Source organism: Caretta caretta, chromosome 1, assembly GCF_965140235.1.
Source record: "Caretta caretta isolate rCarCar2 chromosome 1, rCarCar1.hap1, whole genome shotgun sequence".
In the NCBI taxonomy this organism is placed as follows: Eukaryota; Metazoa; Chordata; order Testudines; family Cheloniidae; genus Caretta; species Caretta caretta.
The window spans coordinates 10,451,847-10,464,490 of NC_134206.1; the positions used below are offsets into that span (position 1 = coordinate 10,451,847).

Genomic DNA, 12,644 nt, shown 5'->3' on the forward strand with positions numbered 1-12,644 from the left:
CTCCATCCAAACATCCTACTGAGAACAGTCTGAAGTAGAGGAGAAGGGAATATAGTGGAGCACCCACAGGGGGACACATCTCGAAGAACTGCAGTTATGGCATAAGTTGAGAAACCTCTTCTTCACGTAGTGTCTCTATAGGTGCTCCACTTTGGGTGGCTCCTGAGCTGTATCCCTAGAAGGAGGAGGGAGCTTTAGAACTAAGCGCAGAACTGACAATAGTACCTCATTACTAAGTGCCGCCTTGGATCAGGTGGCATGGATCAAGGCATAGTGCTTAGAAAATGTATGTAATGGAGCCCAGATAGCAGCCCTACAATATCTCAGATACTGGAACATTTTTGAGTAATTATTCCTTCCTGTTTATGGATGTAGAATATGCAGGCCATATTGGCCATCATGATCTAACTGATTTGCCCCATTGAGAGGCGAGAAATGAAGGCAAGCATTCCTGACAGCCCTAATTTCCAAAAGGTAGATGTGGCGATTGGTTTCCTGAGGTGACCATCTACCCTGAGTTGTGAGAGTATTGAGGTGAGCTCCCTATCTCAAGAGAGATGTATCCTTTGTGAAGGTTGTTGTTGGAGGTGGGAGAATGAAAAGAATACCAGCACAGACATTGAATTGATTTTTTTACCAGTCTAGGGAGTTCTTCATGGGGAGGGAAAACATGACTTGCCTGCTCAGAAAACAGGCCATTCTGAGCCAGCTCTGGAAGCAGCGGATGCATAGTTTTGCATGATCAGTCATGAAGGTGCAGGCTTCCATATGACCCAGGAGCTGTACACAATTCCTTACTGCAGTTCATGGACTCCCCTGAATGGTCCTGACTAGATATGCTAATGTTATGAATCTGTCGGTGGGGAGGTAGACCCTGGCTGTCAGTGAATCCAAGTACGCCCCATGAATTGTATTTTCAGTACAGGGTGGTATGTTGGTACCAGGGAAAAAGACAATATAGAGGACAAGTGGGATACCAAAAGACCCTGCGTACCTATGTGCAGTGGAGAGTCAGGTTCATCTGAGACAAAGAGGTCTTTAGGAAAGCTAAACTCCTCCAGGACCAGAGGTCAGCTGAATAGAGGGGGGACTAGTTAGAGTTTAAGCCAATCGGGGTAAGTACCGGTGCTACTCTGGTCTTTGGGGGCATCTGGTGATCCGACTGCACAGTAGTTGTCTGTGATTCAGAGGCCATGGATGGTGTGGAGGGTGCAGAGGTCAGTACTGAGACTTTCGAAACATCAGAGTGTCTCTTGTATGGTTTCTTTGGTACTGGACACACGGCATGGGTCAATCGGTGGTTCCCAGCAGTATTGGGTACCAGGAGACTTAGAGCTACTGGAAGCCTTTTTTTTTAGGTGGCACTGGGCACTCAATACTGAAGGAGCTTGGAGCCTCAACAACACTTTTTTCTTGGGCATCAATTCTCTGAAGTGATCTAGGTCTCTTGGTGCTGACAACTCTCAGAGGATAATTGGAAAACAACTTATTTGAAGCCTTAGAGGAGTCTCCCATGGTCTCTTCCCAAGAAGGCCTATCAGGAGAATAGGCTGCAGTGAAAGTCAACAGGGACTTCAGTTACCGAAGACTGTTATATGTGGGGATTGTGCAGGCCTGGGTCTGATGAGGATCACAGGGAGTACCCACTCTAAGTGTCATCTACCTGTTCTTCCTAGACCTGCTCCCAAAACCAATACAGATTTGGCACCTAGAAAGGCAGTGGATATAGCTAGCATGCCCATCACTAATGGGAAGTCTGTGTATGTCTCTTGGCTTTCACTAGAGGTACCCCTGAAAAGGTAAACTGTAAACCAGAAGGCTCACACCTTCAGTGGGAATCTGGGGAATGTGCTAAAGCTGTTGGGGACACTGCACTAGTTTTAGGACCTAGACATTTAGACTGCAGAGGTCACCGCTGCCAAGAGGGGTCTCCTACTTGAGGTCTGCACCAGGAGTGTGTGGCCAGAGGCACAAAGCCAGGAACAGTGCCTAACTCAACCCTGTTCCAGCAAGCAAAGGGCACATGGGATTCAATTTGTGGATTAAAAGTGGGCAAAAAGAGGAAGTGTGTGAGGGAGTCTCTTTCTGTTAAAACTTTCATGGTTTTGAGAATATTTAATCCCAAAACTGGACAAAATGTCAAAACCACCAAAAAAAAATTGAAGTAAGGACTTGGAAGAAAAATTCCACTTTGAGACAACCAAAACATAACTTTTTAGCTTCCCAGCTACCCCCAAGGAAGGTTCAAGTCAATTTCACAATAAATTGACAAGAAGCCTCCAGCCCTGCTGCCGGAGAGGCAGAGAGCCCCTTCTCTCTGTTTCCCTGCCAATCCCCTCAAGTTCCCAGAGCAAGTAAGGTGGTGCTCTGCCTGTCTGTCCCCTAGAGCCAGTTGGGAAAGTGGGGAGGCAGAGCTTCCGATGCAGAAACTATCTGTCCCTCTGGAGCTATGGGAAAGCTATGGGAAAGCACCAGTGCTGTCCTTCCCCATCCCCTGGCACTGTGGGGAGATGGTGATTGATGAAGGGTTCATTGAATCTGTACTAGATTTGATGAAACATTTTAATCTGCCTGGCATTTTCTGACTAAACTAAGTTTTGGCAGAAAATTTCCAGCTGGCTCTAAATTAGATTACCTCACAGCAGTCTCGTGAGTGTCCAGTAGTGGGGAGCCCATCAGTCTGTGACAGCACCCTAGGCTAATAATGGACCAGTTAGGAAGTGTCACAGAGGTGCTTTTGCAGGTGACCAGCAATGCTTGGCAAGTTTACAGCCAAGTGTAACACTGGGGGAGCTGGGATTAGAAATAAGTAAGTGTCATAATCTTATCATATAGTGTAAATATGAATGGAATTTTACTTACCTGCTAAAGACCCGAGCAATTTGAGTTCTTTTATGCACAGCAAAGCTGAGAACCAGAAGAAGAAGTATGCTTCCAATTGCTATTCCCATAATGATGACAATGTCACTACTGGACACTTGGAAAGAAACAGACACAGAACATTACACTTTGTTTGCACTTAGGACTTACTCATACAACTGTAACAAACATTTCCGTGTAAACAGAAGCTTGTCCCTGTATGAAGTGTACATGCCTCACACACACATACAGCTATCTCGTATGTACATTGACAATACTAGCAAAGAGGGCCTCCACATTTGTTTGGTCTGCAGAAAAGGTGCCAGCATTGATGCTTGTTTCTGCTGTGCGTCCCCCCTAGTCATGGATGCCATGTGCTGGCAGCACGTGGGCATGCTGTGTGGTTGGCTTATTGCACATGAATTATGATGCAATATAGCTGACCAAAAAAAAGCTAATGCAGTTTCAGGTTGTGTACGCACAAGCATCAGATCATGGAGTAAGGAAAGAATACTTCTTTTCCATATGGGTTTAGAGTGACCACACCTGGAATTGAGTTCATTGTTCAGCACTACAGTTACAGAAGGATATTTACAGATTAGGGGGAGTGAAAAAAAATAACGAAACTATCAGGGATCTTGAGGGTTTGATTCACAAGGAAAAAGTAACAGAGGTACAGGCTTGGTTGAGCAACGACTAAGGGGGATCATGGCAACAGTCTACAACTATGTAAGTGTTCTCAAATGAGAATGCTCTGCTTCTCCCAGCCCTGGTAATTCAACCAGAGCACCCCAGCAAATGTTAGCTGCCGCTGTAAGAGAGGCAGTCTCTCGAAACCTGGATTCCAGGCTAGACAGAGCTTTAAATGTCATACCCAACATCCAGAACTGCAGCCACAAATGAACAGATACCTAGGACAGATCACACAACATTCCTGTGACATGCCAATAGGCGAGCCACTGCCTTCTGCACCAACTACCTTCTGGGGGGCAGACTGGGATCCACAGGAAGCATGGAAGGAGTATATAGGCCAGACAGGGTCCCTCCCTGTGACCACCCCATGGACAGAAAAACGCTTCTCTAAAGCAGTGGCACTAACAGCCAAGGCGCCACATGGGTGATACATACACTACAGAGCAACCGCCTGAACTCATGTCTCTGGCTGCCTCCAGCTAACGCCATGATGTCAGCAGCACCAGTGTGTGTGTAAAATGCGTATCTGTGCAGGAGAGAGAGGACTGAATGGAAGTGTGTTGAAGTTGCTGGAGGAGAGGCTAGGAATTGCTGTGTGGAGGGAGAAAGAACATTTATTCACCTTAAAGTAACTTTGCTAAATCAAGGGTAGTAATATACTGTGCCTCTCCCAGGTGGTCTACCTGCGGCATTGGTTATGTGTTGAATTGGGAAATTACATTGACCCTCCGGAAGTTGATACAGAACTGCCAGGTCCCGTCCGGCTTGGGGACAAGCACAATAGGGCTCTGCCACTTCTGGAGGATCGCTTGATGACCCCAAGTTCCAACATAGCTTGGATCTCCTGTTCCACCACTTCTTACTAGTCGTGCAAGAGCGGCTGGGTTGTTCCATGGATGACCTCTCTGGGGTTGGTGCAGATGGTGTGGCAGACCTGGGTGGTCTCCCCCAGCATGGCTGTGAAAGTCCTAGGCAAAGCCTCAGTGAGACACCAGGCTTGCTTCAGATGGTCCTCTAAAAGTGTATCCCTGAGCAGGGGTGTCTCCGGTTCTGTTTCCATGATGGCCTGTGGCCCCAGTTTGTGTTCCAGGGGGTAGAGGATCATCAATAGCCCTTCTCTTTCGTGCCAGGGTTTCAGAAGATGAATGTGGTAAATCTGGCACTTCTTTTTCTAGTTGGGCTGTTGGACCTCACAGTTGACAAGGCCTGTCTGGCAGATCATCTCATACAGATCCTGCCAGCAAGCTAGCAATTTTGACTCCTTGGACGGGAGCAGTACAAGGACCTGATCTCCTGGTTCGAAGGTCTGCACTTGTGTGCCCTGATTATATCCTCTCATCTGGGCTCCTTGGACAGCTCAGAGGCTCTGTTTTATGTGGAGTTCTTGGAGCTGTATTACATATTGGAGTAAACCCTTGGTCTGGGACAGTGTCTGCTCTCATGTCTCCCTCATGAGATCCAGCAATCCCCGTAGCTGGCGGCTACATAGCAGCTCAAATGGAGAAAATTTAGTGAAGGCCTGTGGCACCTCCCAAATGGCGAGTAATGGGGAGGAAGAAGCTGCTCCCACCAGTGAAGTTCTTCCAGTGGAAACTTCCAGAGAATGCTTTTTAATATTGGGTTGGACTGCTCAATCAAACCATCTGTCTGCGGACGATATATGGATGTCCGGAGTCTTTTGATTCCCACGAGGCCACAAACCTCTCCGAGGAGTCAGGACATAAAATTCGTGTTCTGGTTGGTCAGAATCTCACGGGGCAGGCCCACCTGGGCGAAGATCTTTAGGAGTTCTGCTGCAATGAAGGAGGGCTGTGGCACTCCTCAGTGGCATGGCCTCGGAGAAGCAAGTGGCATCTCCTCTATAAAAAAGGTGTATCGGAAGCTCATGGCACTCTTCGCGAGGGGCCCCACCAAGCCTATGGCCACCCTCCTGGAGTGATGAGTGTGTATTAGGTATATAAGTAAAGCATGGCTGAAACACCATGCCTATAGCAGTGGAAGGCAACCTGCGGCCCATGGGCTGCACGTGGCCCGTCAAGCTAATCCGCTGGTGGGCCACAAGACAGTTTGTTTACATTGACCATCCGCAGGCATGGCTGCCCGCAGCTCCCAGTGGCTGCGGTTTGCCATTCCCAGCCAATGGGAGCTGTGGGAAGCGGCAGCTAGCACGTCCCTGAGGCCCACCACTGGCCTATAGGCTGACACCTGTAAGATTTTATCTTAGACATAGTAGGCCAGGCTTAAGAATGCTTGACATGAGTGGGTGGCCTAGGAATAACCCCATGCCAGCAAGGTCACAAGGTTACTGCATAAGATGTGCAAACATGCGATGTTATGGAAACATGCATTGCAATGTATTTTCCAAGACCATGAGACACCTGATTGTAACATCTTTGAATGTCTCTCCTGACCACATCCCAATGCCGCACCCCAATATTCATGGGGTGTGGAAGTACCAAAAAGGAAAAGAGGATTGACATCTTCATGCATATGAATAAGATGTTAGGTGTGGTCAGAATTACAAAATAAAAGAGGGTTACCTGGTTGGGTAAAAGTGGAAAAAACCAAGGTCTGGTTTCACAGGAAACCCCATCAGGAAACATCCTGTGACACTGCACCCCATATTATTCACAGTGATATTATTATGATATGATTATGACATAATTATAATGTATTTTATGGAAGATAAGTCATGTGAGATGTCATTGAAAATGTTATTTGCTGACTATGATTATCCTGTTTGTATACATATATCATTTTTGTATCTGAATTTGTGAATATTGACTAAATATCTGTATTTCAAAATGCAGTTACATCTGGAGAATGCCCACTAGACAAGAGGCTTTCATTCTAGAAAGCTGGGTGAGGAAGGGCCTATTCAGGGCAATGAGCTATTAGGAAAAAACAATAGGCCTTAGCAGAAGCTTATCTCCCACCTGGGAAGCCTTCTTGAGAATGCTACTGACAGCCTATGAGTAATGGCTGCTATGACTCTACAAAGACATTCAATGTAACCACATGTCTCTAGACTCCATCTGTTTTTCCACAGACCGGTCTGGGAACTAAGCTTTGAAACAAAGGGTTCCCGCCATATGCAAAAGCTATATAAGGCGGGGAGTGACATCATCTGGTGTTCTTCACTCCTCACACAAGATGACTCCTGGAAACAACTGACGAACAAAGACTGAACTGAGGGGAAGTGCTGGACCCCGGCTAAAGGGATTTTTAGCCTGTGAATGGAACACATGGGGATTCCAAGCTGTAAGCAAGTGCAAACTGCCCCTTAAGAATCTGCAGCTTGCTTGTATCATCTCTTAAAATGAGGCTTTGAACTTGTGTGTCTGTGGTCATTACTCTTGGACTTCATGTGTTCCTAGAGCCTCCAAATTTCAGAAAAGCACCAGATGCAATTTCACTCTGTTGAACTTGAAACTGTAGGAGTTGGAGACGAACCCAAGGTTGTGTAGTAATCAACAATACATTTACTTTAAATACAATAGAAAGCTACCTACTCAATCCTTCAGGGACCACTCATGAATCTAAGAACTGTCCCTGTTGAGACAGTCTGCTAGCACATTGTTTTCCCAGGCTAAATGTAGGGCCACTGGATAGATCTCCTGAAGAATGCACCAATCCCATACTCTGACTGCTTTAGCACATAACTGGAAGGAATGATGTCCCCCCTGTCTGTTCACATACATAGTAGTTGTATTGTCCATTGCCACATGTACCACACTCTCTTGTACATGAGGGAGAAACGAACTGAGACCCAAATGGATGGTTCTTACTTCCAAGACACTGATGTGAAAGTTCTTTTCTTGAAAAGTCCAATGACCCTGGATTGTAAACTGAATTAAAGGGGCTCCCCATCCAGTACCGGATGTATTTGATCTTATTGTAACCAACAGTGAAGGGTGAATGAATAGGACGCCCTCTGAGAATATTTGATCTCTTTGTCCACCACATCAATGAATCCAGAACATCCCAAAGAATGGTGACAAACATATGAAGACTGTCCCGACTGGATGTGCAAACTGGAAACATCCAATGCTGCACTGGGTGCATTCTGAGATGAGCAAAGGGGATTACATAAGTGGAAGTTGCCATCAAACTCATGAGAATGAGAAAGAGGATCCAGTATTGACAGACTCAATTTCGCAGAATCACTTGTTATAGACTGTCTTCTGGAGGAAAAGCTCTTCCTTCTACTGAGTCCAGTATAGAACCTATAAAAGGGATTCTCTGAGTTGGACAGATATTTGACTTCTTGCCATTGAGAAGCAAACCCAGATCCAAAAGGACAGAGATTGTAACTTTGATGTGGAGTGACAGATCCTCATGTGTAGCACTTTTCAGTAACCGATAGTTCAAATATGAGTAAACAAAAATAGCAGCACATCTGAGAAAACAGGGTAAGACAGAAATACACTTTGAAAAGACTCTTAGTGAAGACGATAGGCTTAAAAGGAGTACCTTATACTGGAAATGGGACCTTGCCACAGCGAAATGCAGGTACTTTCAATGACTGGGTCAGATATAAAAATGAAAATAAGCATTCTTGAAATCAGGATTGGTGGTATCAATGTAAGTGAGGAAAGTATGGAGGCCAGGGTTAAAAAATGAAACCAGAATTTCCACATGTACTTGTTCAATTTTCTGAAATCTAAAATCAGACCAAGAATCCCATCTTTTTTTCTGTTTCAGGAAGAGATGTTCAGATACAGCCTCTACAGCTCCTACCTAGAGCAGCTTGTGATGTTCCATTAGTAAAATAATTTTGTGAGTTAGGTCCCACAAGAGGAAAGGGTGGAGGAATTGAAAGGGGGCAGTTTTTTTAACTGAATGGCATAGCCTGTCTCTATATTCTCTAGTATCCATACATCCAATGTAATCAGCCTCTATTTGTTAATGCATTGGGCTATCCTGTCCCCAAACAGAAGAGGGGACTGATCCTTGCTGATTGGTCAATGACTCTCGATCCTCACATCAAATCTGAGGTCTGATGTTTTCTGAAGTTGAAGAAGAGCGGCGGCGAACCAGCTGAGCAGCGGGGGACAGCAGAGCAGCTCACAGCAGGAGTTTGCCTGGGACTGGTAAGTATCCGAGTGTGTGTTTGTTTGCTTGCTGAGGAAGTATCCGAGCGTGTGTTTGCTTGGAGGGCAGTGTGAGAGCCTGAGTGAGTGTCTGATTGGCTGCTAGCCTGCAGGGGGCGGGCATTAGGGTGTCTGTTTGCGTGCATCAGGGAAGCCTGGCTGTTTAAAAATAGCCAGAGCTTCCCGAACCAGCTGAGCGGGGGCGAACCAGCTGAGCAGCGGGGGACAGCAGAGCAGCTCACAGCAGGAGTTTGCCTGGGAGTTCGCCTGGAGTGAGCCTAGTGAGGCTTACGTCTTGCAAACTGCTCTGAGGAAGCTCATAGTAGGAAGGTGATAAGGAAGGGGGGGGTTCAGCTGTTCTGACCTGCACTGGATGTGCCATGTTTGTCTTTCTTCCACAGGACAGAAGCGACTTTCTCTGTACAAAGTGCAAGCTGGTCTCCATATTGGAAGAGAAGATTGAAGGTCTGGAGCAACAGATAACGACCCTGCATTGCATACGAGAAACTGAGGATTTTCTGGACAAAACTCAGGATAGGCTTCTAAGGGCACAAAGCTCTAAAGATATAGAGCAGGTTGCACAGAGGAGCCAAGAGGCCAGTGAAGAAGCTTGGCAACATGTGACCTCCAGAAGAGGTAAGCGGAATGTCCGGGTTCCAGTAACACAGACACAGGTAACTAACCACTTTCATGTTCTCTCCACAGGTACCATTGCGGAGAGAGGACCAGATGATATGTCTGGGGCGAGAAAGCAGAAGGAGACTCCGCTGGTTGGAAGGCATGAGATGCGATGTCCTGAGGTTGGGGGTTCCACGACCACCACTCCCAAGAGGAGAAGGCGGGTGGTGGTGGTCGGGGACTCTCTCCTCCGGGGGACTGAGTCATCTATCTGCCGCCCTGACCGGGAAAACCGAGAAGTCTGTTGCTTGCCAGGGGCTAAGATTCGCGATGTGACGGAGAGACTGCCGAGACTCATCAAGCCCTCGGATCGCTACCCCTTCCTGCTTCTCCACGTGGGCACCAATGATACTGCCAAGAATGACCTTGAGCGGATCACTGCAGACTACGTGGCTCTGGGAAGAAGGATAAAGGAGTTGGAGGCACAAGTGGTGTTCTCGTCCATCCTCCCCGTGGAAGGAAAAGGCCTAAGTAGGGACCGTCGAATCGTGGAAGTCAACGAATAGCTACGCAGGTGGTGTCGGAGAGAAGGCTTTGTATTCTTTGACCATGGGATGGTGTTCCATGAAGGAGAAGTGCTGGGCAGAGACGGGCTCCATCTTACGAAGAGAGGGAAGAGCATCTTTGCCAGCAGGCTGGCTAACCTAGTGAGGAGGGCTTTAAACTAGGTTCACCGGGGGAAGGAGACCAAAGCCCTGAGGTAAGTGGGAAAGCGGGATACCAGGAGGAAGCACAGGCAGGAATGTCTGTGAGGGGAGGGCTCCTGCCTCATACTGGGAATGAGGGGCGATCAACAGGTTATCTCAAGTGCTTATATACAAATGCACAAAGCCTTGGAAACAAGCAGGGAGAACTGGAGGTCCTGGTGATGTCAAGGAACTATGACATGATTGGAATAACAGAGACTTGGTGGCATAACTCACATGACTGGAGTACTGTCATGGATGGTTATAAACTGTTCAGGAAGGACAGGCAGGGCAGAAAAGGTGGGGGAGTAGCACTGTATGTAAGGGAGCAGTATGACTGTTCAGAGCTCCGGTACGAAACTGTAGAAAAACCTGAGTGTCTCTGGATTAAGTTTAGAAGTGTGTGCAACAAGAGTGATGTAGTGGTGGGAGTCTGCTATAGACCACCGGACCAGGGGGATGAGGTAGATGAGGCTTTCTTCCGGCAGCTCACGGAAGCTACTAGATCGCATGCCCTGATTCTCATGGGTGACTTTAATTTTCCTGATATCTGCTGGGGGAGCAATACAGCGGTGCATAGACAATCGAGGAAGTTTTTGGAAAGCGTAGGGGACAATTTCCTGGCGCAAGTGCTAGAGGAGCCAACTAGGGGGGGCGCTTTTCTTGACCTGCTGCTCACAAACCGGGTAGAATTAGTGGGGGAAGCAAAAGTGGATGGGAATCTGGGAGGCAGTGACCATGAGTTGGTTGAGTTCAGGATCCTGACGTAGGGAAGAAAGGTAAGCAGCAGGATACGGACCCTGGACTTCAGGAAAGCAGACTTCAACTCCGTCAGGGAACGGATGGCCAGGATCCCCTGGGGGACTAACTTGAAGGGGAAAGGAGTCCAGGAGAGCTGGCTGTATTTCAAGGAATCCCTGTTGAGGTTACAGGGACAAACCATCCCGATGAGTCGAAAGAATAGTAAATATGGCAGGCGACCAGCTTGGCTTAATGGTGAAATCCTAGCGGATCTTAAACATAAAAAAGAAGCTTACAAGAAGTGGAAGGTTGGACATATGACCAGGGAAGAGTATAAAAATATTGCTCGGGCATGTAGGAATGATATCAGGAGGGCCAAATCGCACCTGGAGCTGCAGCTAGCAAGAGATGTTAAGAGTAACAAGAAGGGTTTTTTCAGGTATGTTGGCAACAAGAAGAAAGCCAAGGAAAGTGTGGGCCCCTTACTGAATGAGGGAGGCAACCTAGTGACAGAGGATGTGGAAAAAGCTAATGTACTCAATGCTTTTTTTGCCTCTGTTTTCACTAACAAGGTCAGCTCCCAGACTGCTGCGCTGGGCATCACAACATGGGGAATAGATGGCCAGCCCTCTGTGGAGAAAGAGGTGGTTCGGGACTATTTAGAAAAGCTGGATGTGCACAAGTCCATGGGGCCGGACGACTTGCATCCGAGAGTGCTGAAGGAATTGGCGGCTGTGATTGCAGAGCCATTGGCCATTATCTTTGAAAACTCGTGGCGAACCGGGGAAGTCCCGGATGACTGGAAAAAGGCTAATGTAGTGCCAATCTTTAAAAAAGGGAAGAAGGAGGATCCTGGGAACTACAGGCCAGTCAGCCTCACCTCAGTCCCTGGAAAAATCATGGAGCAGGTCCTCAAAGAATCAATCCTGAAGCACTTGCATGAGAGGAAAGTGATCAGGAACAGCCAGCATGGATTCACCAAGGGAAGGTCATGCCTGACTAATCTAATCGCCTTTTATGATGAGATTACTGGTTCTGTGGATGAAGGGAAAGCAGTGGATGTATTGTTTCTTGACTTTAGCAAAGCTTTTGACACGGTCTCCCACAGTATTCTTGTCAGCAAGTTAAGGAAGTATGGGCTGGATGAATGCACTACAAGGTGGGTAGAAAGCTGGCTAGATTGTCGGGCTCAACGGGTAGTGATCAATGGCTCCATGTCTAGTTGGCAGCCGGTGTCAAGTGGAGTGCCCCAGGGGTCGGTCCTGGGGCCGGTTTTGTTCAATATCTTCATAAATGATCTGGAGGATGGTGTGGATTGCACTCTCAGCAAATTTGCGGATGATACTAAACTGGGAAGAGTGGTAGATACGCTGGAGGGGAGGGATAGGATGCAGACGGACCTAGACAAATTGGAGGATTGGGCCAAAAGAAATCTGATGAGGTTCAATAAGGATAAGTGCAGGGTCCTGCACTTAGGATGGAAGAATCCAATGCACCGCTACAGACTAGGGACCGAATGGCTAGGCAGCAGTTCTGCGGAAAAGGACCTAGGGGTGACAGTGGACGAGAAGCTGGATATGAGTCAGCAGTGTGCCCTTGTTGCCAAGAAGGCCAATGGCATTTTGGGATGTATAAGCAGGGGCATAGCGAGTAGATCGAGGGAAGTGATCGTTCCCCTCTATTCGACATTGGTGAGGCCTCATCTGGAGTACTGTGTCCAGTTTTGGGCCCCACACTACAAGAAGGATGTGGATAAATTGGAGAGAGTCCAGCGAAGGGCAACAAATTGATTAGGGGTCTAGAACACATGACTTATGAGGAGAGGCTGAGGGAGCTGGGATTGTTTAGCCTGCAGAAGAGAAGAATGAGGGGGGATTTGATAGCTGCTTTCAAC

The 12,644-nt window shown here is 47.4% G+C and overlaps 1 protein-coding gene across 1 annotated transcript in view; it reads right to left on the reverse strand.

Annotated features, from left to right (window-relative positions):
* Nucleotides 1-2,858: 2,858 nt before the first annotated feature.
* Nucleotides 2,859-12,644, reverse strand: part of LOC125631701 (disintegrin and metalloproteinase domain-containing protein 20-like) — a 174,285-nt gene continuing 164,499 nt past the window's right edge. Inside the window, exon 19 of the mRNA XM_048838772.2 lies at nucleotides 2,859-2,977. Coding sequence (XP_048694729.2) covers nucleotides 2,859-2,977 — 119 coding nt within the window. The remainder of the gene's footprint in view (nucleotides 2,978-12,644) is intronic.